This window comes from Microcaecilia unicolor, chromosome 5 (genome assembly GCF_901765095.1).
Source record: "Microcaecilia unicolor chromosome 5, aMicUni1.1, whole genome shotgun sequence".
NCBI lineage: Eukaryota > Metazoa > Chordata > Amphibia > Gymnophiona > Siphonopidae > Microcaecilia > Microcaecilia unicolor.
The window spans coordinates 309898444-309922439 of record NC_044035.1 but is presented as its reverse complement, the minus strand read 5'-3'; the positions used below and the strand labels follow the sequence as shown (position 1 = coordinate 309922439).

Here is a 23996-nt window from a genome sequence, read left to right as displayed (position 1 = left end):
AAATGTTATAGACATTTTGCGATAAACATCTGCCAATTAACAGGGTAGACTGAATAGGTCAGCTATAAGTGATGGTTTGTGTACTATAAACAATATCAGTATTGGGTATCTAACAGACACAACTAGAATCAACCTTTAATTTAAAAAAATGGAGCTAAATGGATACAAACAGTGAAAAAGTTTCACAATCTTAATTTCAGAAATAGTCAAAGTGCAATGATTCAGATGCCAATTATGCAAAATAAATGCTGTAGTTATTTCAACTCAACAACAACCTGCAGAAACAAGTCAACTATTACATAGCAGATGGCAAATTATTTTGCTGCATTTAAAACAAAAATATAATAAACTCAATACTGTCAGTATGCAATAGTTTTCTGTCTTTGTGTGAAGTGCATCTTTTATTCCAAACTGGAATTCAAATTATTTAAAAGAAAACCAATAAGTAGAAATGGTATTTGCAAGTGCTAATCTATAACTGAAGATGCAAATTACAAAAAATATGATCACAACTACAATAACTGGGAGGAAGACAGATGGAGGTAAAAAAAAATATAGACGTGGGATTCAAAGAAATAAAAAGTAAAAAGAAAGAGGTGGCAAGAGAGCCCCTTTTAAAATTATTTTTAGCTTTCAGAAAGATGGCTTTTCTGTTTACTGTTCTTGGTACTCATTATAGGAAAGGGGGTGGGATCTGATATACTGGTTACTGGGGCAATAGAAGGTTAGGTAACTTACCCAGAGTCACAAGGAGCTGCAGTGGGAACTGAACCCAGTTCCCTTGTGCTCAGGCCACTGCACTAGCCATTAGGCTACTGCTCCACCATTCTTAATGGAACCTTTTTCCTCTCCTTTATAATCAGGCAGAAGCTCTACTTATTATAACACAAGACGAACAAGTTCAGTCTTTGAGGGCTGAATCAGGAAACAGGTCTGCTTTTCAGACTATTCCTAACAACTATATTTGCTTACAATGGAGGTGGTATACATGCAGACTTCTCCCATGCATACTCATTAGGAATATCCTGAAAACCTGACCGGTTTGCAGCTCTCAAAGGCTGAACTCGGGCATCCTTGACTTATGATCTACTATATTACAGTTTTCCTGTAGGAATTCTGAACCAAACCTTTTAGTTCTATATGTCTGAGTATCAACTGTGACTGGATTATTAAAGTATAAAGAAGTTTGCAAAAATATAAAGCCATTTTACACAGAATTTATTTATTTAGGTACAGAATTGTTCCAGTAGGATATAATTCAGACTTTATACTGTGGACAGATTATGATCACTTGTATGGCACATTTCCACTTTGGCAGTAGAGACAGTGAAGAAAAAAAATTTAGAAGACAATATTTTGAAAGCTGCCAACCCTTCTGAAAGTCCGAAAACCACTCTACATAACCTTTCATAGGAACAGGGCAAAGAAATGAAAAGCACTGGTTCGGCATCTCTTTTCATTAAGCTTTGTTTAGGATGAGGCAAAACGTTAATGCAGATTTTCTCTAGTTCAAAACCCAGGGAGTTTGCTTAAGCTTTCTGATTTAACAAGGAATCAGGTGAGTTTATACCATTCCATTCCTCCTTGTGCAAGATATTCTGCTGAATAATGCAACTGACTAGGAGTCCATACAAGATGGAAAATCGTTTTAATGAGCTCTTCCTCACAAATGCAAAGCCAGGAGGGGGACCATGGTGAAAGGCAGAATTATTATGAATTTTAATGTTATTCTAAATTTCATCTTTACATCTGCAATTTACTGAGGTGTTCACAAATGATCTATTGTTTAGTTATTGACTTCTGATTAACATCTCCTTCCTTAACCTGATGTACATCTGAAAAGTACATAATATAAATGTTAAATGGTCAGACAGGCAGACTGGTCAGAGTTTAATTTGTTTTCTATACACTGTCTGACTCCATTGGCCTTGCCCTAAGCTGTTTTTTTTTTAAATTAATTTTCAGACATTTTCCTTCTTTTAAATTTAAAGTTAACTAGCAGCCTGAAGTGATCTGTGCAGCGCCCTAGTCTTGTAATCTACAGTCCACGGCATATACTCTCCCCAAAATAAAAAAGCTGACAGGATTGTGATAAGATGGGAGAAAGACTACTCGCCCAAAATACCCACAAAAGATTAGATAGCTCTGATAGAAAATGAGGTAAAATATCAGCTGAAAAGCTCCCACAGAGAGCAGAAGGGGTCCCTGCAACCAGTCCAGTTGCCTGAACTTGGAAAATATATGCAGCATAGTGAGCACAATTAACCCTATCTTTGCTACAATAAATAGAAGTAACAGGAAACCCTGGAAGGCAGAATGAACAAACTTACTACATGTTTTGTACTGATATAGCATGATTTAACAAAGAGACAATTATACAGGTAAACACATATGAAGCAGAGACCTGCTCCTAGGTATTCCATAGCAAAAAGGAATGTGCCTAAGCTTTGTACTATAGCCTGTGAAGATAAGAGATACTCTAAGGGGACAATCTAAAGTGGACTCCCCTTCCCACCAGAGAAAAACCCCAATCATACACTTCAATCACCTTTCTTTAATAATTTCTCTCCAAACTGGTGATTCAATCACAAATTCCTTGAAATTATCATTAGTTACAATGATGCCACCAGTTTTTTCAGCAAGATGCAATAGAAATCTGCAAGAAAACAGGTAAAACAATTAATGCTTGAATATTATATGGTTTTAGATGCCAGTTTTCAATTTCATTAAGAGCCCTGTTTACTAAGCCGTGTTGTAGGCATGTTCAAAATGCTAACGCGCCTTAGTAAACAGGGCCCTAAAAAAGGTATGTTAACATGGACACCATGGAGTGCTTCCTTGTATTACCTGCATATACTAAACAGAAAACTGAAGATCTGATAAAAACAAGAAGATAAAGGTAGCAAAGTATGAAAAGAAGTGAAACTCTTTAGTTGTCATCACACTTGTAATTAAACATTTTGAGTATCAGATACAAACCAGCCCATAAGGGTCTCGGCTATCTTAAGACAGTGATCTGCACTACAAAGCGCAGGAGCAGTTCCAATCAACCTTAAAATGTGACTCGTACTCTTCTCCTACTTTCTCCAGAGGCCTGCTGCTGCTACCAACTCCAGAACAACTGTTCTGTTTTCATGTGGCTCTCAGTGAGCTTGAGCCGTACAATGCCTACACATTTTTGCACTATTCTCAGTCTCGCAAGAACAGCACAGGAGTTCAGGTAACTGCATGGTAGGGATAGGCTATCATTTGCAACGACACAAGAAATGTTAAATGGCATCTCATGCTGTTGCATGTCATTAATAAACAAAAATGAGCAGAAAAAAGCAAAACGTTTTTTGTGTTTTTTCATTTGCCAGTAATAGTGAGCCCACTTAACGACACTGCCCCAATTAAGACTAACCAAAACAATACTGTAAATGGCATGGGAAACGACACAAAAAGTTTTGTGCTGCCCATTTCTACTGCATGGTGCAAATTCACTGATGGCTGGATGGTACCAGAACATAGACCAGCTATTCCAGAGATAGCATCAACAGTAAGTTTTCAGAGAAGGTTGGGGTATTAAATTATGAGCAGGGAGAGCTGACATGGAAGAAATAGGGACAGAACCGGCGCCATCAGTTCTCTCACCATTTCTTGATCAAGTTCATTCAGGGAACTAGACATTGATGAAAATCCTTGCTCATATATTGAGGTTTTCATTTTTACCAAAGAGGCGCTTATTTAAAAAAAAAATAAATAGTGAATATCACCATATTAGAATATACCTCATCAAGTAGCCTCTCTTGCACTGAATGATCCATTTAGAACAAACAAAATGTTTTGTTTTCTACTAGATGAGAGTTAAGGAAGCAACAGATAACAAATATAGCCTTACCGATGTTAGCCATGTTTTCTCAGAAATAAAGGTCAAACAAAAAAAAATTATATGTATAAATCTGATACATGAAATGTTTTAAGTAGTAATAACATTTCTTGGCGCCTCCAATTTGTCTTCTTTGTTGCTTCTTTTATTCTTTTCTGTACCCTCCCCAGTCCTATCATATTATTGGTGTTTTTTCACCCACCCATTTGTACAGAATACACTACAATTTGATATTCCAATTTATAACAGGCAATATAACAAGTTTTGCTTTAAACATTAAAATCTATCTGTACAAGGCTGAATAAGTCTAGCAGTGCTATAGAAAGGATAAGCGGTAACAGCCAAATGTCATGAAAACAATACAGAATTTATTGTAGGATTTTTCTCTCTGAAGCACTGCTTTACAGGTCTGGATTGTGACTGTACTAAGCAATTCTAGTTGTAGCCCCCATCCTCAAACTTGTGTTTTCTGATAAGTACCTAAGGAATCACTCAAAATGCTTTTGATCAGTCCGGTCACATAACAATGCTGAATGGAAGAACCAAGTTCCATTCTATCTGGAAAACAGAAATTTTAGGGCCTACATCCATCGTAAAACACTATATTGCCTTCTTGTACTCTACTGTTAAAGCACATTGATGTTACAGGTACCAAGTAAGACAATAATACCCCTCACATTACCTGTCATCATGTGAAGCAATTCTGGTTCCCAATACTGTTCTTGCAGGCGTGAATGACAGGATTCCTAAATCCTGAAGCTCCGTTAAGAAACGCTGCTCTATAAGATAAATGAACAAACATTCAGTGATGACATGAAACAGATTTCTATTCTGTCCTGGGTTATTTCTTCCCCAACTCAACCTTAAATGACTACAACAACCCATCACAATACTGACATCCCACTGAATACAGGTTGCTGGGGAATGTTTATGTTTAGAGCTCATATGTAAAAATTGGCAGCAAATTACTGAAATAAACAAGAAAGTACAGGATAACACACTGACTTCCACATGAGTGTCATGCAAACAGTTCTTTATTAAAGGCACCAACAGAGGACCTGACACGGGGCCGTGTTGCGGCGGGTGTGCCCACCTGCTTCAGGGGTCGTATATAATACTCTCACAGACTGCAAAGATATGTATAGTACATCGGGTAATATGAGTCTATATAAACCAGATGAAACACCGTCAGCTAAAGGGGTCTTGTACCAGGATCAACCATGAGCAATTACTGAAAAACATACAGACATACCACCAATGTATACATCACTTTGTACAGAAAGAGAGGTAGCTAAAAGACATACAAATATTGTTAATGATAGTTTGTCTGAACAACATATTGGGGTCCTTTTACTAAGATGCGCTAACAGATTTAGCATATGCCAATGATTAGCATGTGCTAAATGATAAGACTCTCACAGGAATATAATGGGCTTCTTATCATTTAGCACACCTTATTAAAAGGACCCCATTGTTTGTTATGATGAGTTTCACATACAGGGGAAGTTTTAGCATAACCAGTTTTCTGCCTCTGGGTGTTAACATGCTCCTCTAAGAATGCTCAAGTATACAAGGTATTTTTGAATCCTCACACATCAGGTCTTAAGCAAAATACATTTGATATTCCTATTACTACACAGAAGAACTCTGTTTCAGATATGGACATCACAGTCTGACTTGCCTGTGATATTTGGGTCACGTTTTGTCCTCCACTGTGGAACAAATACTGTAATGTTTCTGTGGCCATTCCTCCAAAAGTATGCAACAGCTATTGCAATTCCTCGGCAAGAAAAAAACTTATTCAGGCCATGACTGCAAAAATAAAGAACAAAGAGTGTTAAACGTTTTTTCTCAATAGGATTAGTCATAAAATAAACCAAAAAGTTACAAAAATCAAGAGGGATCTATTTTCATACCTGGTAATCCGTGTATTTTTTTTTGTACTTTAAATGCCGCCACCCACAGTATTTAATAAACCATGCATTATTTCAGTCCCACTACACACAGTCAATAGGGATATGCAGACAAAGAATATTTGTTTTGTTTGTTTTCTGTGGTCATTTGCAATTTTTTGATTTTACAAGTTTCATTTGCTTTGTTTTTATACATTTGTTTAGAAGTAGTTGTTGCTATAAGCTGCTGCCCCCCTCCCCCCCCCAAAAGAAAATCCCATTCCTAGCGAACCAACCCAACCCTCCTCCCTCAATCACAACCTGAATACCCAATAATAAATTGTACCTCCCTAAGAGCATCACACAACCAACCATTGGCCCCCTCCAATTCTCTCTGGCACCAGCATTAGGCAATGTATCCTCCAGGTACTTACCAGGGGGTTAATTGGTGGTATAGTGTCAGGACACTTCTGTGCAATCTGATTAACTGTCATGACCCTTAGGTTTGAGGAGCCCTTGCATGTTCCAAAAGCCTCTGGTTTCCAAGACTCCAAATCCTGGTAGTCCACTTCAGGGCTTACAGTTCATCAGTAATCTGTGGCACAGGTCTAAAAGGACTCGACAAGGCTATGTTTTGGCAAGGAAGTCAAGCCAGACTGCTACACACAGTCTGGAGAAAAGGTACCGTGTGGTCATGGGGGGACGGGACTGCTTGGCCACTGCTGCTGTTTTGGAGAGGGGCTCTCAAAGTTACCAGAGGACCAAAGGATGTTGCCCTGTGCTTCAGAAAAGGGAGCTCAGCATTAGCTTAATGCTCAAGTCGGGAAATAAAGAAAGATACAGCACCCAATATTCAAAATCATTTAACCAGACAGAAACGGCACCTTGCCGGTTAAATGGTACTTCGATGGCTGGCTTATCTCCCACTGAATTTTGCCAGTTAAAGCCGGTTATACCATGCGATATAACCGGCTGCCGATTTTTAGCATGGGTTTGGTGGCCATTTTTGGCTGCATGTATACTTGGAATATCTTTGGCTGGTTAAGTTCAAACCGGCCAAAAATAAACCAGATATTCAATGCTGGTCATCGGAAACGGCCTAGCATTGAATATCTGGCATTACCACCAACAGCGGGAATTAGCCGGGCTAACTCCCAGTCTGAATACCGCCCCTTAGAGACTGAGTAGAAGAGTTAATGGGTAAGTATTTATTTATTATTTATGACATTTATATCCCGCATTATTCCAAACAACTACTACTACTTACTACTTATTTCTAAAGCGCTACTAGACGTACGCAGCGCTGTACACTTGAACATGAAGAGACAGTCCCTACTTGACAGAGCTTACAATCTAATTAGGACAGACAAACAGGACAAACAAGAGATAAGGGAATATTAAAGTGAGGATGATAAAATAAGGGTTCTGAACAAGTGAATAAGGGTTAGGAGTTAAAAGCAGCATCAAAAAGGTGGGCTTTTAGCTTAGATTTGAAGACGGCCAGATGGAGCTTAACGTACCGGCTCAGGAAGTCTATTCCAGGCATATGGTGCAGCAAGATAAAAGGAACAGAGTCTGGAGTTAGCAGTGGAGGAGAAGGGTGCAGATAAGAGAGATTTACCCAGTGAACGGAGTTCCCGGAGAGGAATGTAGGGAGAAATGAGAGTGGAGAGGTACTGAGGAGCAGCAGAGTGAATGCTCTTATAGGTCAATAAGAGGAGTTTGAACTGTTCAGGTTCATTCATTATTTAGCCTATCCTCACAATTAAGCACATAAACCAAGACTGATTTTGGTGCCTTCACACCTAACTACTGTATCAATGTATTTTCATCCATGCCTTTGTTTCCTCATCCTCAATGACAAAACTAATTTTCTGGGAACCTGAAGAATTAATAGGTAAAGAAGGCTGCATTACTAAGAACTGTACTGAAGTACATGGATTAAACTAGACTACACTGCGCCAAGATGATCACTCAAAGTGGAAATGAAGATGTTTCCTGTTTATTCAAATAATATTAAAAAAACAGCTTTCTATATCTTCACAAATCCACAAGGGAACTTCAAACAGAAAGAGAAACATGGCAAATAAAGATTGCTAGGGCTCATCTAATGTACTTGTTTCGCCTTCCTACTGCACTGCTGCAACCTCTTCTCGATCTGTTGTTTTCTTGCTTCTCACCATTGCACTTTCTATTAACCCCATAAATTAGCTGCCTGAAACTGCTCTCCCTCAAAATGGCTAGAAGTACAAGCAGTAAGCCACAATACACATACTTCTGGCTGCATTTAGGGGAAATGCATGCTTTGGATGAATCAGAAAACGGTATTCACAGACCATATTTTGAAGTTTAATGGTATTATTTTCCTTACAAAATTTACTGCAAAAAACCAAAAGGGGGACCTTTTCCTAAGGTGCGCTAAAGAATTAGTGTTTGTTAAAGTGCCATGCAGTCCATAGGTCTATAACGGGTTGCGCAGCCTTTAGCACGTGTTAAATCCATTAGTGCGCCTTAGTAAAAGGACCTCAAAATGTTCCGTTGTGCAAACTCACTTCAAAAAACATATACAGAAAATTAATATAGCAGATCATTCCTGGTTATATTGCTTCATGGCAAATAACTCTACAAAAGCATAACCAATTATGAGGTAATATGACATCTCTCATGGTTTCAAACCAAAATAAAAAGTACTATAATTAGTCCAGTTTCCAATTCCTAGTAAGTTGGTTAAAGTGTGCTTTGAATACTAGGTGTTTAAAAATACAAACAACTTAGTGATAGTGTTACTTGGGTGATATTGCAACTTACATTGTATTCCCCAGATGAACACACTGGCACATCACAGAAGTAATTAAACATTTTAAAACTCAAGGTGGTAACTATTACAACATCATGGAAGTGGCTGATTTACTTGCCTCAATCGTGAATAACCAGCATGTTGTAATGACCAAGTATCACACTCCCTTCTATTTCAAAGTTTAGCCATCACCAGCTTCCATAGGGTATAAAAACCTACTTTAATCAAAAATACTAAGTCTATTCCTTGAACAAATTTACCTTACCTTATCACAGGGACTCATTTTTAAACTCAGTAACCATTGTAAAGGTCAAAGAAAAACAATGTGATTCACAATAGTGACTTGCATTTTACATAATGGACTTCCTCATTCTTGTAGTTTAAATGAGGAACTATTTATATTTTAAAGAGATATTACAGTAATGACATGTGCTGTACTTTACCTAGCTAATGTCATGATTATATGCTGCTTCTAGGACTTCCCCTGGAAATGTTATATATCAATAGTTTTAATACTACATGCAGCTTTCACATCCTCTCTGTACAGTTTAATTATATTTTTGGTATTTTTTCGTCTCATGATTTTCCTTAAAAAAAAAAAAAAGAAAAGAAAATGCAATGCTATCTGAAGCTTTGGCAGATATATATATATATATATATATCAAAATTGTGTGAATGAATGGAAGATTGAGTGTGCATGTGATTTATTCTAAGCTGATTTGTTATAAGAAGTTTTGAGCTAATAAGGTTGTGTATTGAATTTAATTAATGTGAACGGTTGTTTTCAATAATAATATACATATAATACAACCAATTGTGGATTTAAACCTATATTTTATGATTGTGTGTGTGTATATATATATATATATATATATATATATATATATATATATATATATATATATATATAAGAGATTATACACATGTACATATCACATCACCTTTTTTCAAAAACTTTATATATAAAAGTTTGACTAACTAGAAAAACTATATTCATGAAGTGGAGGCATTATCTAGTGATTAGAGCAGTGGGCTAAGAGCCAGGATTTAAATTCTGCTCCTCTCTCTTGGGCAAATCATTTCATCCTTCATTGTCACAGGTACAAGCTTAGGGCTTCTTTTACAAAGCCATGCTAACGGATTCCTGCACAGCAAATTCCTATGGGCTTCCTCTCAGTTGCCCTGTAGGAATTGCTAGCAAGGCTTTGTAAAAGAAGCCCTTAGATTTTAAGCCCTCTGGGGCAGGGAAATACCTATAACACCTGAATCTAACTTACCTTGAGTGTGGATTTAGAAACTTGAGTAATTAAATCTAAAATCTCAAATCCAAGAGAAATGTTTAATGGAGAGAAGTCAGAGTTTCTCTACTTAGATAAGAGAATTACTTGCTAGAAATGCAGACAAACTAAAAAAAAAAATAAAGACAAATTAAAAAAACCTCCTCTTCTTTTGAATGTCTTATCAAATATTTTGGTTTACCTTGGCTACCCAGTATACTATATCCTCTGGCAAAACTAAGATACATACTTACATTACCTCACAGGCATACAGGTTTGTGGAAAGCTACACTCCACTCTCTATCTAGCCTTATCAACAAGCTTCAGGTCTAAACTACACTATGAAATACCAAGATGCTAAGCACACACTTGGGATATTCCTTTATTTACCACTGAAAATCCCCTACGAAAGTTTGAAGTTAACATGATTCCTCATGTTTCTGGCATATCCTACACCAAAAACATCTACATGATGTACAAAAATGAGCAAACTTCAAGCAAAGCACACGTGATATGCTGGCCTTCTACAGCTGAACATATATTGGGAAACATTTCTGGCAATTACTATTTCTTATTGATAATAGGCCTTGCAATGTACTTGGGCCTACATAAAAAGACCTCAGCAAGATTTCAAATTAATTCAAAACACGTGGTCAGTGATAAAAAAGGGACACAGCTACCTTCTTGACCTGAACATGTATACCCTCCTGGAGGAAAGGAGAAACAACTGTTATATGATACAGAAGTTCAAATATTTGAAAGGTATTAATCCGCAAATGAACCTTTTCCGTAGATGGGAAGGCGGTAGAACTAGAGGACATGAAATGAGATTGAAGGGGGGCAGACTCAAGAAAAATGTCAGGAAGTATTTGTCCACGGAGAGAGTGGTGGATACTTGGAATGCCCTCCCGCAGGAGGTGGTGGAGATGAAAACGGTAACGGAATTCAAAAATGCATGGGATAAACATAAAGGAATCTTATTCAGAAGGAATGGCTCCTCAGAAGCTTAGCAGAGATTCGGTGGCAGAGCCGGTGGTGGGAGGTGGGGCTAGTGGTTGGGAGGCGGGGCTAGTGCTGGGCAGACTTCTACGGTATACACATAAAGTAGCACATATTAGTTTATCTTGTTGGGCAGACTGGATGGACCGTACAGGTCTTTCTCTGCTGTCATCTACTATGTTACTATGTTTGATGACACTTCTTCATTGGCTTCCTACCAAGTTTAGAATTTTCTTTAAGGCTTGTAATTATGGGGCCCTTGTCCTAAAGTGTGTTGAGCACTTAACGAGCAGTTAGTTCATGGTTAACAGACTACTGCACAAACATGTTAAGGGGCTGTATAGTAGTTTGCCTGTTGCTGTGCATTACTGCATTTTTCTCTGAGGGAACATGGAAGCATTAGCCAGCTAGCATGTTATACTTACTGCATGTTGACTGGCCAATGCAGAGTTAACATAGGAGAACTCCTAAACAGGAGGTGATAAGTACTCCCATGCTAACTCTCTGCAGGTACCACACCCTAATGGTAACAGCACATGACCTGCAATAAATAAAATGTTGTGATTGCCCCCCCCCCCCCCAAAAGATGTCGCTTTAAGTCTAGGCTTAGTATGTGCTAAATCCTGCATTACGTGTTAAGCTCAGATTCTCATGCACTAAGGGCCCCTATGCTCTTTAAAACTTTTGAGGGACTGGGCGCATCTTATCATGGTAAAAACATAGCACTTTACCTGCCTAGTAGACTGCTAAGATCAAGAAACTGTTAAAGATCCCATCAGTCAAAGAACTAAAGCTAGCTAGCGCTTGGAAATGCACGTTAGAGGACATTGCTGGAATGCCTAAAATCACAGAAATGAATTCCGAGCCAAGTTACTTAGGGGCCCTTTTACAATACTTAGAACATGCTAAATGCTGGACATCCTATTTCATACCTATGGGTCACATTTCACTTAACGCACACTAAGCTTTTGTAAAAAAGGGGCCCCTTAGTGTTTAAAAAGAAACCAAAAACTTGAGTTTTAGAATCAAATTCTGGGAGCACAAGAAACCCTGGAAGAGAGGAACAGAGCACAAAGAAAACACACACACACAAAAAAGGAAGCAAAAACAAATCCTCCGACAAATCTGTTGCTGGTTCTTAAGTTTTCTACATATTTTGCCATACCTGTTTAGGCTTATTCTTTACTGAAGTATGGTAAGTTTTATATTAATCACATATTAGATGCACAGATTAACACACAGTAAGGGCAAAGCCTGAACATTAACTGCAGAGGGTGTTCCAAGCATATTTCCCATACAGTTACTACACAGCAATTGTATTTGGTTAGGGTGAATGCACTAAACTGAAACAGACACAACACACGGCAAGTACGGTGTGCTAACTGCAAAGTCCATGCCAATTCCCTCCCTGTTTCCTGCCCTATACCAGGCTATGCAGTTAGCGTGCGATTTGGAACACATCATCTAAACGTATTTTAATGGGCGTGGGAAGCAATAATCGCAAGATAACAGAAAATTCGATATCGAGTGGAGCATCTTGTACCACAATCCTGCGGCTGGCCTGATTCCAACCCTGCCGCCAAGAACCCTGAAGCAGCAGCGCGAAACGCTGGCCACCGTCGGCTTGGAGGTAGAAGGGTGAAGTGGGCAACTGTCAGCACAGGAACTATATAGTGCTGAAGACATGGAGACAGCGGCACTGTAAATGGAAGCCGTTGACCTGGAACTTGGACACTAAGAAAGATAAGTGTTCTACAATACACTACCAGTACTCTCAATACTTGCCAAGAATATCAATATGTCTTGTTGAGAACTATCTATTGCTTGGTTTAAATAATTCATAAGATTCCATAACAAGCAACGATAGAAATATCCTAAGCAGGAACATTAAAAGACTTGGAAGGTTTTTTCCGGCCAATGATGAAGAAGAGGGTCAACTTGATCCAGTTAGCTCATTTGAAGAAAGTTATTCAAAAGAGCTCTTCAAGGCCTTTTTCCTTCCTAACCAAAAAATCTTTATCAAGATTTTGGCAACGAGTATAATATTTAGTGGGATACGTTTAAATTTTCTGTTATCTTGGAGCACATCATACCAGCTCAATAGCTGTTATTGCTCTCATGCACTAACAGCAAGTGCTGATTCACATGCCAAGTGCTTAGCGTGCTTTAGTAAAGGGAGCCCCTTCATTTATACTTTGCTTACTAAGCCGATTCCTTACATCAAACTAATTATGGCCAAATGCATGGGCCTTTTGTAAAGTAAATTTGTGAGTGCAATCTATAAGAGAAACTGTGTGTAGTTAACACACATAAATGGGGCAGAAAGTCCCAAACATGCCATGTACACTAGAGATCATGTCAAAGCTCTTGCCCCATTTCCTCTCTTCATTAATTTTATCCTGTTGGTAGCAATTTCAAGCCTAGAAGGATCTAGAAACCTGGGATTTATGACTATATGTGTCTGCACATTCAGACATAAATCGGAGAAAATGTTTCTTCACCCAACGCATAATTAAACTCTGGAATTCGTTGCCGGAGAATGTGGTGAAGGTGGTTAGCCTGGCAGAGTTTAAAAAGGGGTTAGACGGTTTCCTAAAGGACAAGTCCATAAACCGTTACTAAATGGACTTGGGAAAAATCCACAATTCCAGGAATAACATGTATAGAATGTTTGTACATTTGGGAAGCTTGCCAGGAGCCCTTGGCCTGGATTAGCCGCTGATGTGGACAGGATGCTAGGCTCGATGGACCCTTGGTCTTTTTCCAGTGTGGCATTACTTATGTACTTATGACATTAGTGTAAGGTATGCATATACATTACTTTTCAGTGTGGGGACTTGAAGGGATTTTCAAAGTAAAAGTACACTTTTATTTCCACTTTGAAAATTATACCAGCAAAACTTCCCCCCACATCGTCACACCTACTAACAGATACTGCTTCTAAGTAAAAAGATGTAGACGCTTCTGGAAATTCTGAAGTATACATATAGTTCCACATCCCAGTCCAACTCCACCCCCACAAGGTGGGTTAAAAGCATGTGTGAAATGACAACATGCATGGACACTGGTAAAGCATTATTTTATCAGCAGAAAATGACTGTGAATATTATCAATTTAATGCACAACTTTGAGGAGTATGTTGGGACAATACAAACTATTCTGACTTACATTGTGTGGGTGCTCCACCACTTTCTGCAAGGCAGAGATTCAAAGAGCTCTTCTTAACATACTTAGGGCCCTGTTTACTAAGCCGCGCTGTAGGTGCCATAGGAATATATGGGTGTCTCCAGCATTAGCCCTTAGATTTTTTTAAATGTTGCAGAAGGTCTATCTAAAATATCATATGTGCCAATTTAGGAGTTTGTTTAGATCTTTTAAGTGAATTTTATTTATATCCTGAATGCTGAAAGAGATCCATGAAACAACTGAGAAATTCAATTTCTGACAAAGGCATTGAACAGTGAAGCTGATTAAAAAGGCAACAGTGAACGTCAACCTAAGACAAAATTTTGCTTTCATCTCTTGCAGCACACGTATTTCCTTTCTATTATGCTAATTTCTGGGATACCTGCATTCCTATCACTCAGGAAAAAAACGTCTGAAATGTACAAAATACCACTATACTACAGGAAAAGGATTTCAGACAACCTTACGAACTCAGCTCATATAAACTAAATGGTTCAATATCCAACCAATAAAAATTAGTAGCCTGTGGTATGTTTCGGCACTACATGCCAATTTCAAGAAAATTGCTTTTGTGTATGAAAAACTCCAGAATAATTTCTGTCTTTTGCTGTGCAAGACAAAACGTCCAACACCCAAGTAGCTCTTCAAACTTATTTGATAGATATACAGATATAGATATATATTGTTGCCATTCTTGCATAAATGAACAGTAATATTTCAGTACCTGCAAAACTAAAACAAATTGCACCCAGGATTATATTAGGTGGACACAGAAAAATGTAGGTCTTCATTATAAAAGCATGCAGGTTTGGAAACAGCAATATTCACATGTCTAGATCATACATACACATGCAAATAGCGATTTAAGTTGCTATTTGCACATGTACATCCCCGGGATCCAGAGATTTTCCAGGGTGTGTGGAAGGGAAGTGCTTTGGGTGTAGCCACAAAATAGATATGTATATCCCATTGTAAAATATGAAGTGCATCTCAATTTCCCCATCAGTTTTTGTACTTGTCAAAGGCACACCCATATGTAAGCTGCTTGTTTAGACCTCAAGTCTAAAGAATGGGGTGGGTGCAAAAAACACACTGCGCTCTCATGAGGCCCTCAACGTCCCGTCCCCCACTACTAAGTACCAAACAAGGATATGCAACCCATACTAGACGCCAAGAAGGCTTCCCATAAGAGATGGGGGAAAAGGTAACTTGATCACATCACCAGCCCCTTTAAACAGGCAGCACGGCCTCACTTGAGGCTCCCTCTTTGCGTTGCTCTAGCCAGGAACCGGTGGTAGCAATGCTAACAGTAGTGTGGGGGATGCTCTGTTAAGATTATAGACTTAGTTTTTTTTGTTTTTTTAAATTGCTGTTCCTGCTGGACATGCCAGCAAATACTTGTTTATATGCCGACTACATTCAGCAGAGCCTTTTGTAAGATACAGGATGACCTCAGCCCATACATGTACAGGTGTAATATTCCAATATTCCAACCTTCTTGTTGCTATTTGGTATCCCAGATATAAGATTTTATTTTAGTTTAGTTTAACTTTGTTTAATGGTTTACATTAGCCCGACTTGAGAACCTACAACCCTACCACTCAAGTCTCTTCCCTCCCCACCCCCACAAACCAGATCATTTTCAATACTCACAAACTGGTTCTAGTCAGACAATATTATTAACTCTCAGACACTCACTGAAGCTGATGTAAGCGTGAAATGAAACTTATTTTATATACATTTTTGGTGCAGATTTTTTTTCACTTGCTTATTATATATGAAATTGAGTAAAAAAAAAAAAAAAAAAGTACTGAGATGCACAGTACACAAGAGCTAAAAGTGCACAGAATCTAGAGTACTAAAAAAAACAAGAGGGGAAACATACAAAGCGCATGTGTGTTGTTGGGGTGGAGGATAGTGGGTGTGCAACAGTAGTGTAATCAGAACTGAATTTCCAGGTGGGTCCACAGGTGGACCCACACATTTTCTCTCCACCCCCCAGCTCCCTGCTTCCACCTACCTATGTTAAAAAAATGAATACCATGGCTGGAGGGGATACATAAGTATTGCCACACTGAGACAGACCAAAGGTCCATCAAGCCCAGTATCCTGTTTCCAACAGCGGCCAATCCAGGTCACAAATACCTGGCAAGATCCAAAAAAAGCTGAACACATTTTATGATGCTTATCCCAGAAATAAGCAGTGGATTTTCCCAAGTCAATTTAATAATGGTCTATGCACTTTTCCTTTAGGAAGCTGTCCAGACCCTTTTTAAACCCTGCTACGTTAACCGCCTTTACCACATTCTCTGGCAATGAATTCCAGAGTTTAATTACACGTTGAGTGAAGAAAAATTCTCTCCGATTCGTATTAAATTTACTACTTTGTAGCTTCATCGCATGCCCACTAGTCCTAGAATTTTTGGAAAGCATAAACAAACGATTCGCATCTACCCGTTCCACTCCACTCATTATTTTATAGACCTCTATCATATCTCCCCTCAGCCGTCTCTTCTCCAAGCTGAAGAGCCCCAGACGCTTCAGCCTTTCCACATAAGGAAATTGTCCCATCCCCTTTTATCATTTTCGTCGCCCTTCTCTGTACCTTTTCTAATTCCACTATATCTTTTTTTGAGATGCAGCAACCAGAATTGAACACAATATTCGAGGTGCAGTCGCACCATAGACTGATGCAAAGGCATTATAACATCCTCACTTTTGTTTTCCATTCCTTTCCTAATAATACCTAACATTCTATTTGTTTTCTTAGCTGCTGCAGCACACTGAACAGAGCATTTCAAAGTATCATCAAAAACGACACCGAGATCCCTTCCTTGGTCGGTGATTCCTAACGTGGAACCTTGCATTATGCAGCTATAATTCGGGTTCCTCTTTCCCACATGCATCACTTTGCACTTGCTCCCATTAATCATCATCTGCCATTTAGAAGCCCAGTCTCCCAATCTCTTAAGGTCCTCTTGTAATTTTTCACAAACCTCTCGCGATTTAACAACTTTGAATAACTTTGAGTCGTCAGCAAATTTAATTACCTCACTAGTTACTCCCATCTCTAAATCATTTATACATATGTTAAAAAGCAGCAGTCCCAGCACAGACCCCTGGGGAACCCCATTATCTAAACTTCTCCATTGAGAATACTGACCACTTAACCCTACTCTGTTTTCTATCCTTTAGCCAGTTTTTAATCCAAAATAGGACACGACCTCCTATCCCATGACTCTCCAATTTCCTCTGGAGTTTTTCATGAGGTACTTTGTCAAACGCCTCTTTAAAATTCAGATACACAACATCAACCGGCTCGCCTTTATCCACATGTTTATTCACCCCTTCAAAGAAATGTAATAGATTGGTGAGGCAAGATTTCCCTTCACTATATCCATGCTGGCTTTGTCTAATTAATCCATGCTTTTGAATATGTTCTGTAATTTTGTTCTTTATAATAGTCTCTACCATTTTGCCCAGCACCGACGTCAGGCTCACCGGTCTATAATTTCCCAGATCCCTTCTGGAACCTTTTTTAAATATCGGCGTTACATGGGCTACTCTCCAATCTTCCGGTACCACTCTCGATTTTAAAGATAATTTACATATTACTAACAACAGTTTTGCCAGTTCATTTTTCAATTTTATCAGTACTCTGGGATGAATACCATCCGATTCAGGAGATTTGCTACTCAGCGTGCTTTCAGCAGTCAACACTGGTACCCCCATGATGCCCACTTCCCCACTATTCAGATGGCTTGGGGAGGGGTATTTGAAACTGAAAAAGCTTTCGTCTAAACTGCTTAGTTTTCTTATAGGCTGCATACCAAATAAATATAGGACAGCATTTACTTAAAAAAAAAAATACAACAAACTCCAAAAATAGATGATTCTTCCTTTACTTAGATTTTTTTTTAAGTGAATGACAGATACAAGGAGAACTTTTAAGAGAAACCAACATACTACCATTATAACACAACAGATCTCTCACACAGATCCATTTGAACAGCAGACCAAATCTCAGTCACATCTGAAAGTTAGTGTCCAACTAAACAGAATATATAATCTGCTCTATTTCAGATTTGGGGGTTTGGGGGGGGGGGGTCCCCATTCTTTCCTGGGAATATCCCATGGTTCTAAAAAAAACTCAACAAAAATTTTGAATTCCATTTCCTACTACTTCTACTGCTGTACATTTCTTCATTCACATCATCATCACATATGAGTGTAACTGAATCATTCTGATTAAAGGAATTATCTGATAAATCAAGGTCCCCTGCAGACATGGTGCTATTGGGGTTGTGGCTGTGCTCGCAGACATTTTTCTAATGAAAATTCTTGTGCAGTTATGTCTCAAAACGGAGGGATGTATCTGAAATTGCTGAGTGGCATCCGATGTTCCTCAGGATCTGAATGCTGGGAGGGGCATCTTGCCTCTGGTGCTACCATCTTGAAAAAGAGTGGCGCCCAGACCTATATAATACAACCTGGGATGCACTGGGTGGGGTCAGTCTGCTATATAAGAGAAAGATTCCCTTATATGGCAGAATGAACACATAGGATGCATACCAGAATACACCACATTAGGCCAGGCATGCCATTTTTCACGATAGTGGCACCAGAGGCAGAAGTGAATGGGCATCACTCCTGCCTCTTTTGAAGTATGTGTTTGGGGGTTCAGGAAGGAGTTGCTGCTAGACACCAGGATTTTTGTTTTTAACTATCGGGGTAGGGTGCGTGGGGGCAGGCACTAAACTACTGGGGCATTTTGGTTATGTGGAGGGGTGGGGGGGGGGGGGGGGGAAGGTTCACCAGACTACTAGGGAACAATGTAGAATACTACAGGGAATAAGGGTTCAGGTCAGGGGCTCCTCCTAACCAGTCTATGTCACCTCAGATCTGGCAGATTTCTCATGCTGCAGACATCAGTGCAAAGGTTATAAGCTTCTCTGCACTGCTGCAGATTAGCTGAATAGCCTATTTATCATGCATTTTACTAGGTTGTGTGCTGTCTACTGCATGAGTTAAATTTGATCACTGAACCCCTTTCTGCATTGCTGCAGCAGCTTTCTGCATTAGCTCCTGAGATCTTTCTTTGCATTTAGCTGACCTCAAATGTGTCAAGTCGAGCCCTTTTTTGAAACAGCCTCATTATGTAATGTTAAGATCTTTGCTTTTGCATGAAGAAAAGAGAAGTTTCAAAAACTCTGTATACTAATATGATTGGAGTCTTAAATGAAAGCAAAGCATGTTTTAACTGTAAAAACCATGGAAAACCCTTGTTTATGTGAAGTGATTGGCAGCTAGATTGGAATCGAAACCAATTTATATTGGAAATGTATCACTCATTGATATTTTTCCCCTCGAAAAATACAGTAATAGTCATTTATAAGAATTACTGCAGTGTACAGTAACCTGATCTCAAGTTTAGCAATCTTTCAGTAAGGCTGGCAAAGTTGAGTCATATCATGTCCCGTGTGGTGATGAAACTACAGGTGTTTTCAGAACAGGAGTTCTTCCTTTGTCTCCCCCCCCCCCCCTCAGTAAACTGTGCAAAATAAAAATTAATTTCCTGTACATGTGAATACTGCATGAATTAGAGCTTTAAACAAAAACTATGATTTGTTTTTGCAAACCTTGTATTTTGAGTGCTCATCAACCAGTGTACCGTCTTATTTCTTCATATCTTCTATTAAATTATTTTCTAGACTAGCAGCACTTGGGATATAAATCAAGGGCCTTGTTCAATGAAGATCATTTCCATAGAAAGAGAACAGAAAAGCCCTAACTTACAGATCAGGAGGTGAATGACAGTGGCCTCAACTTGTCCAACCCACAGCGTGCGGGCCAACGCCCGGTCTGCCAACTTAATTTTCCTGGCCTGCAGAAGCTCAGATTTCTCCAATGAGATCCCTGCTGCAACTTCCTCTAACCATGAGCTTGGGCTGCGTGGCACCGGAAGCTCGGGTTGGTCCCGCGGTTTCAAGTTTCACAAGACTTGATACTGCAAGATGAACCTAAACTTCCAGTGCCATGCAGCTCAAGCTCGCAGTTAGCATCAAGGCAGGAAAGCAGGGATCTCGCCAGATGACACTGCAGCTGAAGCCAGGTGAGACACGAGGAGGCCAATTAAAACAAAAGAGGTGATTCATTTTTTTCAGCTTTTTCTTCCTCTGCTACTTTATGCTCAACAGATATAAAAATAAATCACAGATGGGTGAAGGTATGGGGGGGGGGGCACATATGAGAGAGACAGAGAATGGGTAACATATGTGATTCTCAGACAGTATGAGTGTACACATGTTTTGCCCCTCAATACTACAAAATATAAAAGGTGGTCCCCGAAAAAAAAAAAAAGGTGGGACAACTCTGTCCTAAAAGGATATGATTCAGTTAGTATAGAAAAGAAAAAAAAACAAAGAGAGCTATAGTTTTTACCTCATTGCAACATTGCTGCCATCAACTATGATGTGTTTCAAATCAGTTCTCCCAGGTTCATTTTTTAACTCTAGCCGATAAGGAATTTTTAGAGAATTAAGAAACCTTTGAACCCCAGTCACCGAAACATCAATATGGTTACTGAATGTTTTTCCACTATTTATATCAAAACCCAGAGCTGGTATAGGAGCAGGTTTTTGAACAGAGTTGTTGCTGCAAGGTGCAGGTCGACAGGGAGGGGAATGCCCTGCTTGATTGTGACAAATAGGATTTTTGTTCTGCTGAACAGGGCCTTCAGCGGATTTTTGTTGCAGTATCAATGTTTCTTTCATAACTGGCTTATGTGGAGGAGGAGGATCAGAACTACCTCTAGCTATGAAGTCATGGTCTTGCAACATGTGTTTGTCAAGCACTAATTTCTGCACAGTGTGACCGGACAGCATACCCCCATCAGTGTCTAGATCCTCAGTTGAGCTGGAATTGTGGCCTGGTTGAGAGCATTTTAAACGTGTTTTATTTGTGCAGTCTTTTGATGCTACAATAGAAATAGAAGACAATTTTTTTTCCTCGGTTTTAGCTGGCACACACTGGGAATCTGCTGTTTTCTGCAGTTTCTGATCTTTTCTTTCCTTTACTGGCTGGTCCAGCCGACACCCACTTTCACTTAATTTGCCACTTGCAACTGCAGTCTCTTTTCTTAATTGAGAAATATTGGTCTTTGCACCACTATTCAACTGGACAGCACAATAATTACTATTGCAAGATGTTAACGTTGTCTTGTCCTGTAATTTTTTATACTCCTTTTCAATTTTCTCAAGGAGTTTTAATGGTTCCTCCGATTGTCCCATCTCTCCAATTACTTTTACTACAATTTCCTGAGAATACCCCATGGTCCTAAAAAAGTCAACGAGAATTTTGTATTCCATTTCCTCATTCACATCATCATCATCATCAGTATCACGTATGAGTATAATTGAATCATCCCGTTTAACGGAATTATCTGACAAATCAATAAAGCCACCTGAATTCAAGGTGCTGTTGAAAGTTGTGGGTCTGCTCTCTTGAGCATTTTCTAATGAAAACTGTTTCTTGACATGTCTGTCTTCTGTTTCGGAAATTCTTCTTTTGCAGGATGGTCTTCCTTTGGAGGAAGCTGGGTCCTGAGGTGGAGTCACATTATTTATAGGAATAAAATGTTGCTCAGATGACTCAGAAAGCACAGAATCCATTTGCTTTGTAAGTTCAGTTACAGGAGTCCCAGCTTGCTTCCTAGATTCTTCCAAAAACGTTGTGTGTTCTGCATTACTGCTAGCTTTCTGTAATTGTCTGTTCGGCACTTTACAACTCTGAAGGCCAACAATAGCTTCAGTTTCCAAACACCTATCATCTTGTACAAGATTTAGCAACTCTTCTTTTAATGCACTGGGTAAAAGTAGCAAGTCCATGGTATATTTGTCTGCATGTCTTTCAACAAAGTACTTATATTTTTTCTTCACTTCAGATTCCTTAGGACTAGGAAGGCTTTCATTGTTCTCAAAGAGTGTTACAAACTGTTGTATGCAACTCTGAGCCATAACTACAGCTGCTATGTCACCTTTAATACTAAGGACTCCGGTGTCCAGTACAGCCACATCAGCACAGGTAGCCTGAATGAGGCAATTGAGAAATAACCGTTGGGCACCAACAAATATACAATGCATGTCCTTTGGATAATGCTCTTTTTTTTCCAGGTCAGGTTCACATAGTCCCTTAACATATTCCTGAAATCAGAAAAGAAAAACCTGGTAAGAACACAGTTCATTTGAATGTAATTACTTCCAGACACACATTTATTTATTTACATATGCATATATTTGATTCACCGCCCTTCTGATGCAATAAAATCAAAGTGATTTACAATTGTCCAGCAATAAAAAGAAAAAAAAAAAAGAAAAGAAAAGTGAATTGTGCAACCACAAAATCAGATATCATAAAATTACAAGTACAATACAGCTATGTCAGAGCAATTAATAACCAACTGAAAAAAAAAGTGTCAATATCATTATGAGACTGCAAAAATCTCCTAACTGCTAATGACCCCAAAAAGGCCATAATAATAAAAGTGTAAAAAAAAAAAAAAGTTGAGTCTCTTCGTCAAATGTGGTTCCATCTGAAGGAGCCGAGGAAGGGAATTCTACAATGAAGACGCTAAAAAAAAAAAAATCCAATTCACGTATGGAATCTAGTCTAGGCTGCAATAGTGCAGTAACAACAAGGTTGTTCTGGTCCTTTGACTACAGAATATGATCTGAACCATAGGGGGAATCAGCAAATTTGTTAAATACTGAAGTAATCCTATATAGAAGTTTTTATTCTGCCCAAGGAATATTGGGAAATGAAAACAATCTAAGCATGTGAAAACAAAGCAGTTTAAAAAAAAATCAGAACCTAGAAAAGCAATTACTAGCCCGAGGAACTGTCAAGACATATTAATTCAAACAAATTGCCTCATGATGCCTAGGATGATGTGCAGTTAGTTAAATGTCCACGTTCCATTTTGGTGCACATTATCTGTTTATACTGACTTTTACACAATTACCCCATTTGGAATGCGCAAGGGGAATTTTGGACTTTACATTTTAGAGTTCTCATCCAGTGGTGTCTCTAGACAGAAATATTTGGAGTGGCAACGGGACCAGGCCGCAGGACAAGAGAGAAAGTTATAATACTCATTATTATAATATTCTTTTCCATTCCTTTCCTAATAATTGCTAACATTTTACCTGTTTTCTTAACTGCCGCTGCACACTAAGCAGAAGGTTTCAACATATTATTAACGATGACATTTAGATCCTTTTTCTGGCTGGTGACTCCTAATGTGGAACCCTGCATCATGTAGCTATAGTCTGGGTTCCTCTTTCCCACACTCATTTACTCTCATTAAATGTCATCTGCCATTTAGATGCCCAATCTCCCAGTTTCTTCATGCCCACCCAATATTCACCTGGAGATTCCCTGGTAGAGCAGCAACATGGGTAGGGAGCTGTACCCCCTCTGCCTGGCTCTGGGTTTCAAAACAGCCAACCTGATCTCTAGCAGCAGTCTCATGCTACCATTACTAGGGGTCATCCTTCCATATAAATAGTGATTGCTGTTATACAGAAAGTATCATGAATGTTTATACTAAAAGATTCATGGTTTTGGAAAGAACGGCTAAGAGCATTGATGAATGATATAGAAATACTTTTGCCTGCTCACTCACTGGAAGGCTGGCTGCACTAGAGAACCATGGCAGTACTGGTAAGCCAGTACCCAATTTTGACTTTTCAACTGACAAGGGGAGAGCCAGGAACTAGATATTGTGCACCTGTGTAAGATCTACTAAAAAAAAAAAAAAAACATACAGCAAAGTTACATAAAAATGAACTTTAAAAAGCCAAAGAGATATTAGTGTCGGGGACATTTTCATCAACGAGAATAAGAATCGGAACTAAAGTTTTTGACCATTAGTTCACAAGAACTAGAAGCATACGTTAAACAAACAAAAAAAACTGAAC

The 23996-nt window shown here is 38.9% G+C and overlaps 1 protein-coding gene across 1 annotated transcript in view; it reads right to left on the bottom strand.

Moving 5' to 3' along the window:
- N4BP1 (NEDD4 binding protein 1) overlaps positions 1-23996 on the bottom strand; it is a 63006-nt gene that overhangs the window by 10661 nt on the left and 28349 nt on the right. Inside the window, exons 2-5 of the mRNA XM_030204363.1 lie at positions 20461-22220; positions 5550-5680; positions 4551-4647; positions 2549-2656 (exon numbers count right to left, since the gene is read on the bottom strand). Coding sequence (XP_030060223.1) covers positions 2549-2656; positions 4551-4647; positions 5550-5680; positions 20461-22220 — 2096 coding nt within the window. The remainder of the gene's footprint in view (positions 1-2548; positions 2657-4550; positions 4648-5549; positions 5681-20460; positions 22221-23996) is intronic.